General features: G+C 44.1%; 1 protein-coding gene across 1 annotated transcript; it reads right to left on the minus strand.

Moving 5' to 3' along the window:
* Positions 1–7,018: 7,018 nt before the first annotated feature.
* LOC146196177 (uncharacterized) lies at positions 7,019–7,484 on the minus strand. Its single transcript, XM_084596341.1, has one exon. It carries the CDS (start codon positions 7,455–7,457, stop codon positions 7,071–7,073), a length of 387 nt encoding a protein of 128 aa, XP_084452467.1. The 5' UTR covers positions 7,458–7,484; the 3' UTR covers positions 7,019–7,070.
* Positions 7,485–19,897: the final 12,413 nt, after the last annotated feature.

A 19,897-nucleotide genomic window follows, 5' to 3' on the forward strand; every position in this document is an offset into this window, starting at 1 on the left:
AGCGAGACCATTTACATAGTACTAGACATAATAATAATAATAATAACATGAACAACAATGATGATCATTGGCATTAAACCTAGTTTACAAAATTTCTATCCATAAATACTCGACCTTGACTACACAGCATAAAGTAGACGAGCACTGAATATAAAGAGCTTGCAAGAGAAATCGATATGTGACAGTATTTGGGGTCACTGCTGGCATATTTATTCATTATCTTAAAATCACTCTCGACTTCAATGGAAGATTTCACATAGGTATCTTTTTTGGCATTTGAGTGGGTACTTTATTAATAGTACTAAATCAAAATGGAATTACTAGTAATGGATACTAGGATTGTGAAATAATAATGGGACGCATGCTTTAAAGAAAGTGATTGCAGTTATAATACGTTGTCTAGTCGTGTGGTATCAAGACCAGCGAGTAGGCCTCGCACTTACAATTCCGTCTTGGCACATTTGAGCCTTCTGGATTACGTAATGGTACGGAAATAGTTTTCAGTTTGCTTCCTCTTGTCCGGTGAGATTTTTCTGCCGGTAGTACGTGGATATGTCGACCCTTGGCGATGTTGCACCCTTTGTCATTGAGCTTGTTAGGACGCATGCGTTTAGTGACTGTTCTTTGACCCTATCAACCTTATTTTTTGTGTAGATTTTGTTTCCGAACATATACATTGCAGTTTGTCGAACGAATGTTCCGTCGCCAGTAAGCGCTTATTCAGGATTGACTTCTTCTCCGCCATATTCTTGCGATTGTTTACAATGGACAACGATCAAGTAGTAAAGCATAAGAAGCTAATGCAATTCTTTGAAAGTCTTTGCAGTCTACATGTACGCAGCACCGCGCTTTCCCAGTATCGAGTCTTCCCCTTCCCTTGGCGTGATTATGTGTATAGGAAGCAATTTTGGGAAACTCCTCCCAGATATACCAGGGGTTTGCAACCTTCGCGTCGGCTCCGCACATTTTGTTTCTTTGTGCCGGAAATTTTCTTCGGTATTTGGTTGCAGTGGTACCAATGTGCGTCGGAACACGTCATAAACCAAATTTGTGACTGTGAGTGCAACAGTTTATTTTTTATTATCGGTCTTATGCTGATCACCTGAAAACGCTAGCGCCCGTTAGGCCTAGCGGCTTAGGCCGATGTGACTGCCCGGAGGCCCCTTCACAGCCGTTGTACCACCACGTTTGTGAACCCAACATGATGATGCACGTAAACGTCGAAGGTACCAACCACGATCTAGAAGACTGTGACAGCACCTGGGTAGAAATACTCAGGAAAAAGCTTGAATCGAAAATCATGCGGACGCTTCTCAATGATCCCAAGAAGAAGGAAAAGGTGGTGCAACGCAGCGTTCCAAACGGGGAAGCCGGAGACAAAAAGGCAGTTGGGGCCGCTCATAGTGCTACGAAAGCGGCTTGAAGAAAAATGGCAGAACGATCAGTCGCTATTAATCTTCTGAGGTTCCCAGACGAAGGTATCAAGGGGATTAAAAGGCCTCGAGAAGGTCTAGTCGTCATTAAACACACGTCGCGCCCGCTGGTAAGTCAGGTCCTGGCCAAGGCTGCCGGAATCAGCTGGTCGGAGCTGGACTCAGGGTGTGTGAAAGGAAAGAAAGATACGATGCTCTTTCATTCCTTGGATTTAGTTGAGGCGTAAATGTAGATGCAATCCGTTGCTTTAAACTCGATGACAAGGAGCATGAAGTGATGGCCCGTTTGACTGCACCGGAGGATTACAGCCGAGGAGTCGTCAATGGGATCTGTGAATACATCCACAGTTGTTCAAAACATTGAGAAATGATCCTCAAAATCCAACGGTCGCTGGAGTGCAGCGGATGGGGAAGACTTTCAATATTATTGTCACTTTTTGTAACCTGAATTGCCAATATTTATCAGGATGGAAGGCATGCTTATGCCATGCCAGTTGTTCAAAAAAAGATATGAAGTTTGCTTCAGATGCGGCGAACTTGGTCATCGCCCCGATGTGTGCGGTAGTGAAAACCCGAAGTGCCGTGGCTGTGTGGTGGCATCGCCGCCCGAAGATCACCAATACACTGCCAAATGTCGCCTATGTTTAAAGGGTTATGGCAGGAGACAAACGCTCCAAAAACCTTTCCCTGCACCATATGTTATCAAGGAGAGACAATGGGAAGCAAAACTGGCCGCCGAGGAGGCAGCCAAAAAGAAGCTAGCCGCCGAGGAGGCGGCCAAAAAGAAGCTAGCCGCCGAGGAGGAGGCCAAAAAGAGCAACAGGTCCGCGTCAGTTGTCGCGATAAACGTTGTTACAAGTGCAAGTTACGGCGCTGCAGAAACAAATCAGGGCGATAGGCAAAGTTCCGCAGCTAATGGAGACCAAAATGCCGGTGGCGGAGGCGCCGCAGAAGGAACAGGAAAATATCCCTAAGGACAATCCTCCTGCAGCAAAAAAAGAAAATAAGTCCTGAACAGGATCTCGATACCCGCGTCCAAGGATTGGAAAGACTATTCGCTAGAAAGAAAAACGACGACAAACTCTCTCAACAACAAGTTATGACCGCATTAGAACTGCTGAACGGTTATATGGCAGAGATGCGCTTCGAAATGGCAAGGGAGACGACAGAATTCAGTTGTTTTATCAAGACATTCGTAACCTTGAAAATGGCTTTGCATCACAGTAGAAATACCATTTGGCAGTGGAAGCGTAGGGGCTTCGATCACAAACGCGCGGTTCTGCAAAATTTTCTGATTAACATTGACAAACCAGAAGTAATCGCGTTGCAGGAGTGCGCTAAGCACGCTAAGCTAACGAGTCGTAAATCGTACGCGGGACGAGGTGACAACACGAGAGTGGCAGTCCTCGTCAAAAGGAATATAACGGTGCAGCATAATACCGGGACTACAATTGTTGACAATATTTTGATCGAGATAATCATACAAAAAATAAAATAAAAAAGTTATTCATTCCCAATGTATATAGCCCGCCTAGAGAAAAACGTCAATGCGGCGTCGATGGGCTTTTCACTAAAGCACTAGGGGTCGGAAAACGAGGACCCCTATTGATAGTAGGGGCTTTACCGTGCATCACATGTAAGGGGGGTATAGACACACGCAGGGGAAACGACGCGAACTATGGAACAGCATTCAGCAGAATGGCTTATTGCTTCTGATGGGTCTCCTGAAACCGACCCGCCAGGGCAACAGCGTTTCGATAGACACATCTTCGGACTTAGCTCTAACCGGAGGCTGCGTAGCCGCCATGTTTTGCAGCATGAGTGAAAGTGTAGGCAGTGACCATAACAATAAAGAAATTGTGGTAGACAACGACCCACTGATCGTCTGCACCAAGAAGGCAACGTTGGTGAAGGCTTTCCGAAATGACCGCACAGGTGACAAGGAAGGCATAAGTAACATTGACGATTGGAATAAAAGAGTCCCTCAGTCGGTCAACGAAGCAACGGAGGAGGTGGAGGTTGACGAGGACGTTGAAGAAGTAGACCGTCACATGGTCAGTCTCTGGCGTAAGAAGGTTCTAGAAACGCGACTCACATAGAAAAGAGGGAATAGGAACTTGCACAGACATTTGGCCCTGTTGAACAAGGAAATTGAAGAATGTGCGCTTGTTTTAACGAGGAAAAACTGGTGCAACATTTGTGAAAAACTGGACAGGAAAATCGGGAAGGCAGATGCGACAAGTCTAAAGTGGAGGCCCGGCAGCGACTTCAAAGGCTAATGCATACCTTTAATGGTATCGCTGTTACTCTCATATCCCAAGTCCGAGACCGGTATTTGAACTGCGCAAATGGCACAGGTCAACGAATGCCTGATTACAAGTGCGAGGAAAACTCGAACCTATATAGCCCGATAACGGTTGCCGAACTCCAGGCATGAATAAATAGATGAGAGCAAAAATTACTGCAGGTCCGGACAGGGTAAGCAATCGAATGCTAAGAAACGTAAATGACGCATCGATCTGACACCTCGCAGCATTCATGCAGGAGTGTTAAGTGGCCGGTCGGCCGTCAGCGGCATCGAAGCCCGCAAATCTCGTGGTCCTGCCGAAGCAGGAGAAACGGCTGGGCTTCGAACACTTGCGTTCCACCTTGCTCATGTCATGCGTGGGAAGACTAATGAAGCATGTTGTTTGTCATCTGAACCAGTTTTGGAGGGACGCAAATATCTATTCGAACACCATGATCGGATTTAGACTTCATTTGGCCGCATGAGATGTCATGTTGCAACTAAAAGAACAGATCATATACAATTAAACAATAGCACCGGGGTGATCGGTGAACTAGACTTGTCAAAGCATTTGATAACGTGAGCATATGGTTATTGTGCAGACTCTCAGCGCATTAGACGTAGGAGTTCACATATACAAATACATACGTGACTTCCTCAGCGATAGAAAGGTAACTTTGAGTATGGGAAGACACATAGTGGAAGGTATTCGACTGGGAAACAAAGCAACATCGCTGGAGTCGGTGTTGACCCCGACCTTGTTTAATATCGCCATGCTTGGCCTCCCCACTAAATTAGCGAAATACCCGGGGCTAAACCACACATTATACGCAGATTACCTGACTTGGTTGATGTACAGATACAGTGACGGTGAAATTGAACAGACATTCCAGCGAGCAATCGATGTTATAGAAAGATACTTAGAACCAATCGGGCTCAGATGTTCGGTCGAGAAATTGGAAGCTCTCGTCCTCACGCCAATGCGATTGCCCTACCGTCGGCGTATAAAGCAGAATAACCCGGAAATAACGCTCAGGGTCAATGGTAACGTTACACCAACGGTGGCAAGCATTAGAGATCTGGGATTACGAATTAAGGCTAGCGGCAGGAACTCGGAAACAATACAGAGGTTAGACGCTAGCACAAGTCAAACCTGTACACTCCTGAAGAGGATCACAAACCAACATCCGGACATGAAAGAAGCTAACATCCTTAGGCTAGTCCAGTCTCATAATTAGCAAGAAAGTCTATGTGGCGCCGTATTTACGGCTTCATAAGGCGAAAAAGGAGAACCTTGACGTTATCACTCGTAAAGTGATCAAAACGACACTTGGTTTACTTTTCAATACATCGACAAACAAGGTTTTGAGACTAGGGGTTTCCAATACCCTCGGAGAGCTCACTGAGGCTGCAATGCCCTCAGAATGCCAGCGACCGTAGCGCAGTCGTACCGGTCAAAGCATTTTGGAGAAACTGTGCTATAAACAGCAAGCATGCTACAGATGAACAGACAAGGTTCCTATACAGGTTAAGGACAAATTACAAATACCTCCGCTCCCCAAAATCATGCACCCCGTCTACCATCAGAGCCGGAGAAGTAATAGAGCAGCAGTGCTGCAAGCAGCCTATTTTGAAGGCAGACAAGAAGTTTTAAATACAGATGCCACACAAATTAATGAGCGGACGGTATGGGACACGTTTCAGTAACAACCAGAGAAACGGGGGCTCGGTAGGTTGCTGCAGCACCCGACACTCGACCTCAACGGAGGCGGAAGAGGTGGTCATTGCGCTAGCTGTAACCTAACAACAGGTTAAAATTATAGACTGAACATTAGCGAATAGAAACTTTGACGCGGGCCGCATTTTGGCCGCAGCAGCAAGAGTGTTGGCAAGTGATCCACCACCCTCAGAGCAGGTCGCCCTCATTTGGACACCGGCGCACCAGGGGTTGAGGGGGAACGAGAAGGTGCACGTACTGGCTCGAGGATTAGCTCCCTTCCGGGATCCCAGTGAGGTGTTATACGCAACCCCGTACCGCTTGCGGATTGAGCAACCTCTACAGTTCGATGATGACCTTAATACCTACTAAGTTATCCTAAATCATTACAAAATAGGCAGATCAATATTTCCGAAAGCGAGTAAGCAACTCACCTAAAGCGAGAAGGTTATGTGGTGTAAGCTACAAACTGGAGTGTTCTCGAACCCCAAGCTTTACAGCACGTGACATGCGGAAATGTTTAGCCCCATGTGCAAACGTTGCGATGGCATACCGAACATGATCCATATGATATGGAAGTGTCCTAGATTTGGTGAACCTGACATAACAGATGAGTCCTGGGATGCACTATTTCTCAAACGGGACGAAAAAAGCAACGTGAGGTCCTCCGCCTCTCCCTGGCCGCTGCTCAGATCCAAGAAATCCAGGTCGATGGCTGAGGGGGAGGACATGGCAGGGACAGAGCTGCGCCTTGCATCCTCGCCAACCTTTTGACGGGTGCAAATAAATCTTATTTCTCTCTCTCGCAAATATACGCGCTTTCTGTATTTTTAAAATATCAGTATGTAGCCGAAAAACGGCGGACGCCTCCACGTTTGCTACATATGGCACTTCAAGGTTTGGTACATATGGCGTTTACAACAATCAGAAGTTATTATGTAACTTAGTCTCTTTTCTTCAAGCCTTATTTCAACAGTTGTTACTGAATGGTTCGATAATTAGAACTGTCAGGATGCCTAGCTTTCGAAGCTACACAGATTCCTCGAGGAGACATTAGTGTCGATTCCCGAGACCGAGTCTCGAAAAGAGGGAGGGAAAGTCAGCGGGAAAAATAGAAAGCATGGCACTAAAAATTGTACTACAAAATCTTTTATTTGCTTCTGGGAAAACTAAAATAAAAACCATCACATACAAACTTTCGGAATTTAATAAGAGAGGGCACGCAGATTCCACTCTTATGTTTTCCTCATCAATGTTTCAGCTTGAAATCAGTTGCGACGTATCATAACGAACCATATCTTTTCTCCTAAACTTCAAGGCATGCTTTCAATTTGCCAGGAACGCCACACTGCACATAGATGGGCCTCAAATGCAGGAGCAGCTTTCCAACAAGTTTCGCATTCTCGTGTAGGTTAATGAATACCAAGCTTTTGTGACCACCTATGTAGTGTGCTATGACGCTAGCTATGACCTATAGTCGACAACTACGCCGCTGTGGCTGTGTCAAAAGTCCAGAGCCGGAATCGGTTTCCATATGTGAAGCCAGCACGCCTCTGCAGAAACTCATTTATCTGTCGAGTTTTATTTGTACAATGTCAGGAAAAAACGATGAAATGACTAATAAGTACAGGAATCAACCCTTATAACCGTAGCCACCGTAGGCACCGTATCCGCCGTAGCCGCTTCCGTATCCATAGCCGAGACCTCCTCCTGCTCCGAGGCCAGAGTGGGCGAGGAGGGCTCCTCCACTGTTGACCTTGTTGACATGGTGCACCGTCCTCACCAAGAAGGCTGGCCCAGCCACAGCCTTGGCAAACGCGGGGCCTCCACTGACAAGGGCCACGCTGCTGCCGATGCCAACGCCGCCGACACCACCGACGCCTCCAATGCCAACGCCGCCAGCGCCCAGGCCACCATATCCCAAGCCGCCGTATCCTAGGCCGCCGTAGCCGAGGCCGCCGTATCCAAGACCGCCATAGCCGCCTCCGTATACGACGTTCTTTGGATAGGCTATCACCATGGTCAATACAGCAAGGAGGGTGAACACGGTAGCCTGCGCATTTTTCCATTGAGTTGTAGTACACATATTTTTCTGCCACAGTGATGTACAGAAGCCGAAGCAATAATATGTAAGATATAAAAACACAATATTTTAAGACCCTTTTCAAATGTACAATATGTAAATGCAATATGTTAACACTCGTTTGACGTTTGGCTTCAGTACAGTATTTGAGGTACTAATACCAGAACACCTTTTCCACAACATTAGATTCATTCAGAAAATGTAGAAAGAAATTTTCTCCGATGAAATTTTTTCTGTGGCCTTGTGTTGTGTTTTGCACAAAAATTTTGAAAGCGTAAGGTCATCTGTTCGAGATTATTTGTTGAATAAAGGGCATTTCAAGATTAGTTAGGTGAAGAAAGATATTTTTTTGATAGAAATGAAATGCGATATGTTTATGCGTTTAATACCGCATGGGCGGCTGCCACAGACTCGCTTCTACTGAGCTCACTCTGCCACAGCTACTGCGTTGGTTGGAGCAAATAGTACAAAAGAACTAGATTTGCTATTCAGTGAAGAAATCGAAATAAAATCTGCAGCAATGATGGCATACTTCTGAGATAAGGCAAGGCATGCATAGAAAAAATTGTTGCCGAGAAAAAGCGGCAATAAGACTGTTGCAAACGTTCATAGTAATCACACACAAAAAATACATTTTACAGTTTGACAAAATAAAGCCTTTTCGTTTGCGTTCATTTTCGTCTTTTATGTTTCTGCACGAAATCGTTATCTTATAATATCTCCCTTTTTATTTTTTCAAATGTTTCACATAATCCATTACATTCTACATTCAAATAGGAAACAACTTTTTGTCACTACAGTTCTTACAATTAACTACTATACCCAATCAATATCTCACAACTTGACTATATTCTCTTATTTTTTTCATGACAGTACTACAATATTCGAAGATACTTTTAGAAAATCCCTATGACCAGTCCAGTAATTTATTGTTCAGTATAATCTATCTTGATATTGTGGTATCATGCTCTGCTTCTTGGAGATGATTTTAGTATTGTAATTGTGCGGGTACTAATTTCTTTTTTTCTCTTGCTGTGCCTGTTGCTGAAATTGCATGCACATTCGGTCAGAAAGCAGCATATTGCTGAATTTTCTACTGTGTCTCCTCTCAAGGCACTATGCTGCGAGAGAAATCAAGACTTTTCATATGTCAGTTGCCAAAGCATGATACTACACCAAGGCAGAAATTCGCTCCACATTAGCACAGCTATGACTAGATTAAAAGGCTGACTATGACAACTTAGGGAGTGACGCACAACGCAGTGCTCAGGCAAAGCTATCGGTTAAGATGTACGTCTCCACGTTTAGGGCATTCATCATGATGGGCATTTGAGCTTAACGTTCCTTCAGAACATTGCTGATGAAACCTTTCCGCATTGCCGAACAGTATGCTGAAGTGAATTTACAATGTATCCTGACATTTTCACTGCCGGGGCCTGTATGAAGTAGTGCTAGCGTTGAGACAAACTGCACTTTTTCGTGAACCATTATTGCCGTTTTTAGAGGACAAAATTGGTAGGACACTACTGCTTCAAAGGAAACGCATTGAAGGAGGCCGTCAAACGCTTTCCTTTTCATAAAAAGTAACATTCAGGAGAATACATTTCATTAACTTTGCCTTATACTGTCCTAAAGATGCAAACCGAAAAACTCGCTACACAGAACTAGTCGCTACACAGAACTAGTCCCAATATTTCTTACCAAAGTCATCGTGCTGAAGTTTACGGTGTAACGGATGGCGTTAACTGTGATCGCAGCATTTCCAAGGCTCGTATATATACTCGCTAGGAAGGTGTTTATCGGGCTGACCGAGAGAATTGCATGCCGTGCCACACGGAAGAAGCCGCGGAGGCAACGAATCGCCGAAAAACGAAGCCTTCATCACTGTGAGTGGTTTACTTGTATCGTTGCAGATGGCACGTGCTTCCTGGCTCGTGCCTGAAAAAGCACGTCCGGCAAAGGAAGGATGCTCTTCCATGATATCAGGCCTAATCTAGTCTCTATGCGGAATATAAAAGAAGTCTATAGCATTTGACCGTATTTCATATTCGGCTGAGAAGACGGGTATCCACGTGAAGAGGAAGAAGTCCGATGTCTATAATCGTTTGTATTGTGCTGAGTCTTGTAGTGCCGATTTATCAGAGACAGTAGCAGATGCCAACAAAGGCACGCAGTCTGTAATCGTATTGTTAAGGAAACAGTGCATTTCTAGACTGGGTGTAAAAAGCGGAATGGGAAGCTTACGAAAAGGAAGCAGAATTGCATTTCGACGTCTGCTAAGCTACATCATCTTCTTTTTATCGGAGGGAAGGTTGTTTTTTTTGTACACATGGTGGTACTAGTGGTCGAAAGACATCGGGTTACGTTCCTTACATCAGCAATGCCGTAACGTAAAGTAGAGCTTAGACGTTTCGCTGTGCATCTATGTGCTAGAAAAAAAAAACTTGAGAAGTTGCCCAAAACCATCGAAGATTTCAAAACTTCGATATTGATATGCGCACCCATCATCGAGAAAAACATATGCCATGCTTGATGCATCCTAACCTATAGTTGAGAAGAAAGGGACTAGATTGCGCTAGCGGTATAGAAAGCATGGAAAACAAATGCAGAGATAACGCAAAATGAAAAAAAAAATGGCTGAGATATGAAGAAGCGGTGAAAGAAGTACGAAAGCACAGAAAGGAGCAATTCCCATAGGATATTTTTTCATCTCTCGTGCGAGGAATATAGTAACGAAACACAATAACAAATTGATATGAGGGGTTCGCAAAAAAAAAAAAAAACAAAAACGAAATACAAGCTGGTGGCTATCTTTTGGTCCAGGAATTGGCTTTACTTAAATATTTTTTTCCTCTTGATATTAATTAAGGAGACATTTGTTTCACCCAGGCAGTCAAATCATAAATGGAAGCTTAGTAACGAATTCAGTTGTACTATGGTTCTGCGAAAAAATACTGTACATCAAAACGACGCGCCTAAAGGAGGATCTAGAATGTTCCGAATCTAGAATTTCCATCTTTTACACATGTAGTTTGGACACATCTGCAGCGAATTTGCTACAACGAGTTCGCCTATACAACTAGGAAATTAGAAGTCCTCGGCGGCTTATTTGCTGCGACACAAACAACATAACGAGCGGTGCGTAATAGAACTCCACAACCGCCACTTAACAGCGCTGTGTACAGGGAGCCTAGGTCGACACCACAGCTTGGATCGTGCAAGAAATTAGTACTTTTGAATAACTGTGGTCTGCCCAGTGCTAATACAAAGAACAAGGCGCTACGGGTCATATGGTCAAATTGTTTCACAAGTAGCTCTGGGCTACTTGCAAGAAAAAAAAGCAAACCTATAGGCACAACGATATCCACGCGCCAGCCTGGCAGGAGTGCTAAGTAGCCAGGTTAGTTACCTTACAGAAACGGTACTGGGTTGGAAACTAAGATTGATGAACTCTGTGAACAAGAACCTCAAGCATGAAGATGATGCGAGCTACTGCATCCAGCCGTTTTACACTGATGCAGTTGTGAGTTGACGAGTGAAAGGCAACCTCACCGAGTGTTTGTTGGCACATTTTTCCCCACTAGAATGAGCAGGACTGTGCGCTATGTGAAACAATAAAGGCTAATAGGCAATAGCGACATACGGTGATCTTCCGAAGTATACCTACATCGTTTCAAAGTTTCCCTGTGATCGCGGCGAAATCTTGAATTGCAGCGAAATTTAACGCATTCGACGCCGCCTACTGCAATCCTGCATCTCGGTTGATGATGCGAGTTCCACGCATTCCAGCAAAGTGTTCAGAAGACAATTAGTATCTGCTTTTTAAGTATCTCCTTCTTTACTGATGATACAGCTTTTTTCTTATTCTGAACGCGCTTAGATTTCTCAAATGCGGGCTTGAGACATTCACAAGTAAGGTGCTCGTATATCAAATAATTTCCACAGGTCTGATCACTTCGTTTGAAACGCGCTTGATTACAGAAATTTTCTTCTTCGATGCGGAGAACGCGTCTTCAGCTCGTTGAGCTATAAGTGAGGATGAGCGACTTGTACAGCCGTTTCGAGGACAGCGGTATTCTAAGCTGCGCAGCTGTCGTTCACCATTCCACCACTTGGTGTCGCATTTCCTCGAAGCCGAAAGCAACGTTATCACAAATAATATTTAGAGCTTTGAGGTTGCTTCGTTCACTTTTATTTTGTACATAATGAAATCGTCTTTCGCACGCCATCGAATCGTCGACTTGGACGTTCCCGTTCACTTTGTGCGTTGTCAATATTTCAAATAGCGATTAAAAGGACTACACAAGCAGGCAGAAATCAATACAACTCCACGAAGCTATATTTCGGCACACGCCTGTGGCTGATGTAGCGGACAAAGAACAGCGTCAGGTCCTTTGACAAGCTAGAGTATATGTAATGGTGATGTGAGATTTAGTGGGAGGATTTCATCATACAGCTTGCAATTGAAACGTATTTTATCTATATGACGCTACGCGGTGCCATCTGAAAACATTTTTCGACCATGAAAACTCTACACTTATTAAAAGTACAATGCATTTCTTGTTGAGGCTTCAAAGTACGCTTCTAATGCCCACGTGCTGACAAAAGTATACCGGAGTCCTTATTAGAAAAAAAAAGAGACGGATTCAACGCTGCTGACTCGAATATGGAGAGAAAACATTAGCTGCGGGTGAACGAGCTTTCTTCTTCTTCTTCCTCCGCCTTCTTCCTTCTTCTACTAACTTCTTTTTCCTCTTCCTTCTTCTTCTTGCTTTTCCTCCTACTCCTTCTTCTTCCCCTTCCCCCTCTTCTTCTTCTTCGTCTTTGTCTTCTTCACGGCTGTTCAAGGTCATTCATGACTGCGGTCACGGACTACGTTTCGTTTACTTGCCAAGTGGCAAGTAAACGAAAGAGTATCAGAGGAGCCTGCACGCTGCACAACGGGTTTTTGTGTCAGCAGTTCGATCCGAACGCAGGTGCGTATTTTTCTCACGCTTTTCTCAAATCTGGGGTGCCGAGACCGCGGCGCCTTTCTGAATGAATCTGCTGTATGCTCTTCGAGCAAAACTTTCCTTTGCTTATACTTACAGTAATTGTCAAGTATTCTATACCACCCTGCTGTTCGCTCTCCACCTCATTTTAAATTTTAACTGTCCTTTCGTATGCTCTCGGTTATCAATCGCCTCAATTTACCGCCCTTTTTAGGCAGTTCTCATAGAAAAAAACTATAGGTTACCCCAAATATGGATCATTGAAATGCGCAACCTCAATCCTGTTAGCAACGTTAAACATTATTTTGACACCCATCGTACACACCAGGAGATCTTCCTCTACCATGCAAATTAACAATTTGGCTATATGAATCAGAATTTACAGGTATAAATGTTTCGCCGAATCTGTGCCGTAGCCTTAATAGATTGAGAGCCGGCTTTAGAGGGTCTGGGTATTTTTTAATATTGTTTAAACCTATCTGCATGTTCAAGCGTCTGACTGTACTCAAAACCTTTCTCCTTATCCATGCAAGAAGCCTATAATGCGAAACAGTGGCAAAAGAGAGAAAATCACTTTATTTGCACCCGTCAGAGAGTATGGATGATCGAGTGAGACGCAGCTCCCCCTTATACTATCTATCTCCCCCCTAGACGTCGGCCGGAATCAGTTGGCTTCCAGCGGCGGCCTGGGCTTCACGGATGACTTGCTTTTGGATTTGTTGTTCCTGGCTGTGAAGGGACGATTCCCATGATTCTTTATTTCCATGTATCCCGTTTAGCGCTGGGCAAGCCCAGAAGATGTGATTTAGGGTAGCAATGCCATCACAGTTTTTACATTTGGAAGCGTGCAACTCAGGATATCATTTGTGTAGTATCTACGGGTTTGGGAAGGTGCCCGTCTGCAGTTTTCGCCAAATTACCTCTTCCTTCTTTGTGAGAGATCGATGGGAGGAGGGAGGATTTTTCCTGGCCATCCTGTAGTGTTCTAGAATTTCTCTGTACGAGGTTAGGTCTCGCTTTTTTGACAGGGAGTAGTCTGCCCGCGCTGGGGCCCGGTGGGTGAGTCCTCGGGCGACCTCGTTGGCGATCGGGTTTCCTGTGAGTCCAGTATGGGCGGGTACCCACATTATTATAATTAGGTCGTTGGGTACATTCTCTTTGCCTGCTTGGAACTTTTGCGGCCTCTTTGGACACCTTACCATTGTCATAGGCTCTGATTGCTTTTTTAGAATAAGTGATGATTATAGATTTGTGATTGCCAGGGCAAACGCCGCCATCTCTGTTTCCTCTGGTAAAGAGTGTCTTACGCTACAGCTCGACGTTAGCTCGCCTTTGTCGCTTACTACTACTGCAGCGTGGTGCCCTTCTGTGTACTCTGCCGCATCGGTGTAAACTACCCCTTGTTTTTGGAAGAGAGCTTTGAAGTCTTTGGACTCTGCCCCTCCTGCATTCCTCGTTCTGTATGGGGTGCATGCGTTTTTGGATGGGGGGTATTCTTAACTTGATGACAATTTCTTTGGGGATTTCTCTTATCCCCTTTCGCGATTCTGGGTTTTGATAGCCCAGCTTACTAAGGATGGATTGCTATTTGCTAGTTTTGTTGCTAGTTAGTCTTATATTCTTATATATGGTGCTGTAAGTTCCGCCTCGCACATTTCCTCCAGGGTGTTTGACACTTCTAAGAGGATCGTCTCGGCGGATGTACATGCTGGTAAACCTAGGGCTGTTTTGACACCTTTCCCAATGAGGATGTCTATCTTGTCTCTCTGTGCTTTAGTTGTCTTTAAGTACGGGATAGCGTAGGGGATTTGGCTAAGGATGAAAGAGTTTACAAGCCTAAGTAGGTTCGTCTCCTTCTTCCCCGCGTTTTGTTTGCGGTCCTTTTGAGAAGCCTGCAAGTTTGGTTGGCCGTGGCTTCTGTTTATTGTTTCTGTGTTTCTTTCATTTTGTTGTATCCACATACCCAATATCCTGATCTTGTCCATCCTTGGAACCGGGATGATGTTGACCAGGAGCTTGATAATGACCTGCTGCTTGCTCATGATTAGTATCTCCAATTTTTTGGCGAGCATTTTAGCCCTGTGGGTCTCAGATAGCTTTTCGTTTCCCAGATTGCCCTTTGGAGGGTGTGTTCTATCAGACGATCGCTCTCTCCTATGTCGACCCAAAGGGTGAGGTAGTCACCGTAGAGAGCGTGGCAGAGGCCCTCTATCTTTTTTAGTCGTTCTGACAGTCCGAGCATTGCATTAGTAAAAAGGGTAAAGGACAGCACCGATCCCTGCGATGTCCCTCTGGTGCCAAGCTTAATGTTATCTCTTGTTGTGCCCCCTGTTTCTATACTCACGGTTCGGTCAGTGAGAAAGCTTTTCATATAGTTGTATGGCTAACTTCCTACATTTAGGCGATAGCGGTGTAACAGGATCGCATGGTGTTTGACGCTGTCAAACGCTTTGCTGACATCTAGTCCCACTATGACTCTCGAGTCGCTAGTCTTCCTTTCCAGTACTTGTTTTTTGTTTTTTAGCATGACGTCGTTTGTAGATAGTTGTTGTCTGAAGCCAAGTATGCTGTCTGGATAGAGTTCCTTACTTTCCAAGTATCCGCTGAACCTATTTTGTATGGCATGCTCCAGGAGCTTGCCAACCCAGGAAGTTAACAATATTGGCCTAAGGGCTTCTAGTTTCAGTTCTTTTCCTGATTTGGGAATGAGGACTAGATTTGCATTCTTTCACTCCCCGGGTATCTCATCCCCTTCCCAGCACTTTTGAATGAAGGCTGTTAGTTGCTGGAGGGAGTTGTCATCAAGGTTTCTAAGCATCTTATAGAATTACCAAATCTGGGCCAGCCGCGGTTTTTCCGTTGAGCTTGTTTAAGGAAGCTGGACCTCTTATGTAGATTGGTTGGTCTAGCTCCTCGTTGTTTTCGAAGATATAGTCGGAGAAAGTTTTGGTGTTTGTTTCCCCTATGTACCTCTCTATTATCTTGTTGATCATATCCTCCTCCGACCTTTGGAAATTTTGTGTTAGTCTTTGCATTTTTCTCCTGGTCTCAGCTTTGGTGTTGTCTGGGTCCAGGAGGTGCCTCAGCAGTTTCCAGGTGGTGACGGAGCTTGACTGCTTGTGCCGTCTATCACAGATGTCGTTCCAGTGTTGTATATTCAGTGTTTGGGATGGCTCTCAATGACGTTGTTAAGAGCTGCTATTCTCCTCAGATTGCGGTTGCCCCTTTTTTCCGCGAGCTCTGTTTCTGCCTCTTTTTTCTTTTTCCACAGTTGCCTCATGTGGCTATCAACCCAGTTTTGTTCCTCATCTAATTCTATTTCTTCCTCAGCCTCTTTTCAGGCCTACGTGATGCTATTGGTCCATTAAGCTATGCTGGCTATCTCCCGCAACCCCCTCCTCTGTTGCAAAAGGACTGCCAATTGATGCATTTGAAGGTTTTCTTCTCGCGTTTGATTTTGACCCCTTTTGAACAACGATCTCTATGATTCTCTGATCGCTACCTAGGTTCTCTCGTGTTTTGCCATGTAGCCTCAACAACCGCTCCGATCATGGCCAGGTCGGGTGAGGTGTCGTGTGACATGCAGTTCTTTATGATTCTCTGATCACTACCTAGGTTCTCTCGTGTTTTGCCATGTAGCCTCAACAACCGCTCCGATCATGGCCAGGTCGGGTGAGGTGTCGTGTGACATGCAGTTCTCCCTGGTTGGCGCGAGGGGCATACTTTGCCGTCTTGTACATGAGCCAGAGTTTTATCTAATGTGTGGAACATTGTTAGGTCACAAGAACTGTCGTGCGTGAGAAAATAAAAACACATAACTATTTACTCTCTTCCTTAGACCAATATAATCAACGGCTTTACAAATGACAAGGACTGTCATTTCTCGTTGCGCCACTCCTAAAAATTGTTTTTAATGCAAAAAATTTTCTTTTTTATTGGGTTACGTCAAGAGAACGTCTCGGCAAAGCCTGCCATAAGACCGTTTCCGCATGAATTAACGCTTAGGAAAATTTACGACAAAAATTATTCTCCACGCCATGAATCGAATTACCAACTTTTCGTGCCCCAGTCGAGCGTGCTAACCACTGCGCAGCAGTTAATTTCTGTGAACGTGTCCATAAAACATTAAAAAAGAAGAAATAAAAATGACTTAACAAAACAGTTTTTAATAAATATTTAATATTAGGACAATTTATAAAACTGCGAGGCATAAATGCTTTCATATTACGGCACCTTAGCAGATTTAGGTGCACACCTGGAAAACTATTAGCGCCTAAACTCACATCGCAGCCACTGCAAGGCAAATACTTCTGTTTCTCGAGTTCACCAGGTCCTGGCTAAACTGCAGCTCCTTAATCCCTGCAAGATCCCTATAGCCTCAAAGACCCATTTTTCTGTCGCACTTTCCGATGTTTGCCTTCATCTTGAATTTGAGGTGAAATATTATAATGGTGCCGAAATTGATTCCATTCCCCGAGCGATGACGCAAAAATTGCGTGTCAGGGGGCGACAACTCGAACAGCCCTATGATGCTAAGCCGTGACCTTTTACGAAAAGAGCCAATGAGATAGTAAAGGCAAGCCGAAATTCTTTATCTTGTTTCTTCTTAAGAAAGTTCCATAAAACCAATTTATTTTGAAGGAAGATTTATTGTGTAAGTGAGCCCAACTAAGAAGTATAACATTAGATGTTGACTTTTATGTAATAACGAAAATAAGTAAAGAGCTCGAAATACACGCAAAAATATCTGTTTAAACAGTCGTCGCCTCATGTACAGCCTCCAACAGCGCGTTCCTGATCGAATCCGGGTTCTTTCAGACCAAACAATCATGCCGGTGTATGAGCAGCTAGCTCCCGGCATTTAATATCTTCGCTCCTCTTTTGCCGTAGTTTAGTGCGATTGGTTGATCCCCAGTTTCTAGGTTCCCTCGTCTGCGAACAACCTTGTAAACTGCGATCGACCTGCGAGCTAAACATCGCTGGACGATGGTGTCGTACATGAAGCCCAATCGTGTAGCATCGACGGCAAAAATTTGCATGTTAGCGCCGCATTCCTGAGGTCAGGCATTGCCGAGAAACGCCAACTGTTAAGCAAGTAAAGCCCCTTTATCAACACGAACTGTTATCGTTTAAACTTTGGTGGTAATATTAAGGAATATTCTGTCTTCTCTGAGTCCCATGACGCCAAGAATGCGGACGTGGTGGACATAATCTCCCCTGAAAGCTTTTTTCCTCCGGCGTCCTTGGCAAGTGGACACACATCAGCGCACCAGCACGGACGATTGGTCAAGCTATGCACCGAACGCAGACACTCGCGAAAGGTTGCGTCACTCGTATTGTTCCCTCTCAGCTAAAGGATAAGCTTTCATGCGGAAAACCTCCAACGCGTAAAGCTAGCGCTACACTGAAGAGCGGTTTCACAAAAACCACTTACTTGTTCTACTAGTTCGCCACGCACTGACTGCACAGGATCCCTCTTCAGTCAAAAGCGGCGTTCGAACTTTTCGTCCCAATATCGACGGCGTCTCGGTAGTCGCGGCCGTGTCCGTCTCGCAAGAACTATTGACCCATTTTTATTTCACAAGAGCGCGGATACTTGAAACTATTCGAGCGAAAAAGTGCCACAGGAACCTAATAATGCGTATACGTAATATAGACTCCGTCTATTTTCGCTTTTTGTGACGTTATACGACCTCGTTCATTGAAACGTCATTATGCACGTATCCAAATTTTGGCCGACCAATCGCAAAGAGGGCAATAGCATGGAATCGTATCCTGATGGAACACTCTCCTTATATTAATCGACCCCTTGTTCGTTAACATTATTAAACAACGGGCATAACGCCTTCGTTTTATGTGCCTTGTCTGTGCCGATATTTGTGACATGGGCTATTCGGTTCGTTATTCTTTTCTAGCTTCCTTTCTTTCTTCAGTCCATACTTTTTGCACGGTGATCACTCTGTTCGGCTGCGGAAAGGAGCATTTCTGTTTAAAGAAACTGGAGTCTTCGACAGCGTTTGTGTCACGCATTTTCAAAAGAAGATATTTTAGCGAGTATGTTTCACTGTTTAGTAACGGCTTCAACGGGTAGCCTGGCGGCGGTTGTCTTATTGCCGAAGCTGCCACTGCACCATGCGGCCCAAAATAAATATACAAAATTTAATTTGGGTTTATAGATGTTTCTGACTTTTTGTTTTCACATGTCTCTATTCATTTTGTTCTTTTCTTAATATTCTTACAAAAAAAATATGCATCCTGTTGTACACTCCAGTGTGAAAACTGTTAACATATTCTATTTCACTCTCTCCTCTACTTTTTTTCTGACAGTACTATTCTTTTGTTATGCTATTATCTTATATACCTTTCTCTTTCTTGGCCAAGTTTTATCTCCGGCTTTGTCATTAACTGGTTTTGAAATATAATAAATGATACAAAAACTCACATAAGGCAGGCTTATTTTCAAAAGTACATAAATGAATATTTCCTACAAAACTTTCCAGCATTCGGGCTTGGGTGGAATATCTTCGTAATTATTACCGTGCGCTATTTTGTTAGTGCCATCCCTTTAGCCCGGAATATACATCACCGAAACGACGTTCTAGCTATTTTCAGGTGTTATTAATGTTACCTTCATGGTAATCGAATGACAGTCAGCATGAGCATGTTTGAATATTTATACCAATAAAAGTTTAAACATTTAAAGAGTACACTGTAGTGCACCTACGATGTGATCTAGTTGTACGAGCTTCAAAATTGAAATCGAAAATCGGCCGCCGACGCCGGGATTTTATACAGCATCCTTTAGCACAGTAGTTGAGCACCGTAACCACTGCGCCACCCCGGCAGGCCATAAAATGTTATTAACGCCACTAATCTTTGCTGAGGTGAGTTTGGTTTGATACTTGTTCCCTCAACAGATAGATTTGCTTCGTGGGTGTCGGAAGTTTCCGAATATCTAGCTTGAAAGGGCTTTTTTTTTTTTCCTGAGGACATTTTAGCTGTAGTGTACCTTTTAGGACTACATGAATAGTTCAGCTTCGTATGTTTACTAGTGGGACGAGTTATAGAGTACTAGCCATAATAATATTATTAATAATAATAATAACAACAATGATGATCATTGGTTTAAAATCTAGATCACAAAATTGCTATCAAGTCGATGTACTCGACCATCACTACAGTGCATAACGCAGCTTATGTTTGAGATATGCTGCTAGTGTAAAACAAAGATTGGTTGCACAAATACCCCTGCTGTGAGATGGCACCGCGGGGCACTGAATGTAAAGGGCTTGGCAAGAGAAAGCGATATTTGACAATATTAGGGGTCACCGTTGGCACATTTATTCATTATGGTAGAATCACACTTGACTTCAATGAAATACTTTT

Source organism: Amblyomma maculatum, chromosome 3 (genome assembly GCF_055883805.1).
Source record: "Amblyomma maculatum isolate TAMU_Amacu chromosome 3, ASM5588380v1, whole genome shotgun sequence".
In the NCBI taxonomy this organism is placed as follows: Eukaryota; Metazoa; Arthropoda; class Arachnida; order Ixodida; family Ixodidae; genus Amblyomma; species Amblyomma maculatum.

What these genes read in the sequence shown, in the direction of transcription:
- LOC146196177 (XM_084596341.1), bottom strand. Translation starts at nt 7,457, where the DNA reads ATGGTGATAGCCTATCCAAAGAACGTCGTATACGGAGGCGGCTATGGC.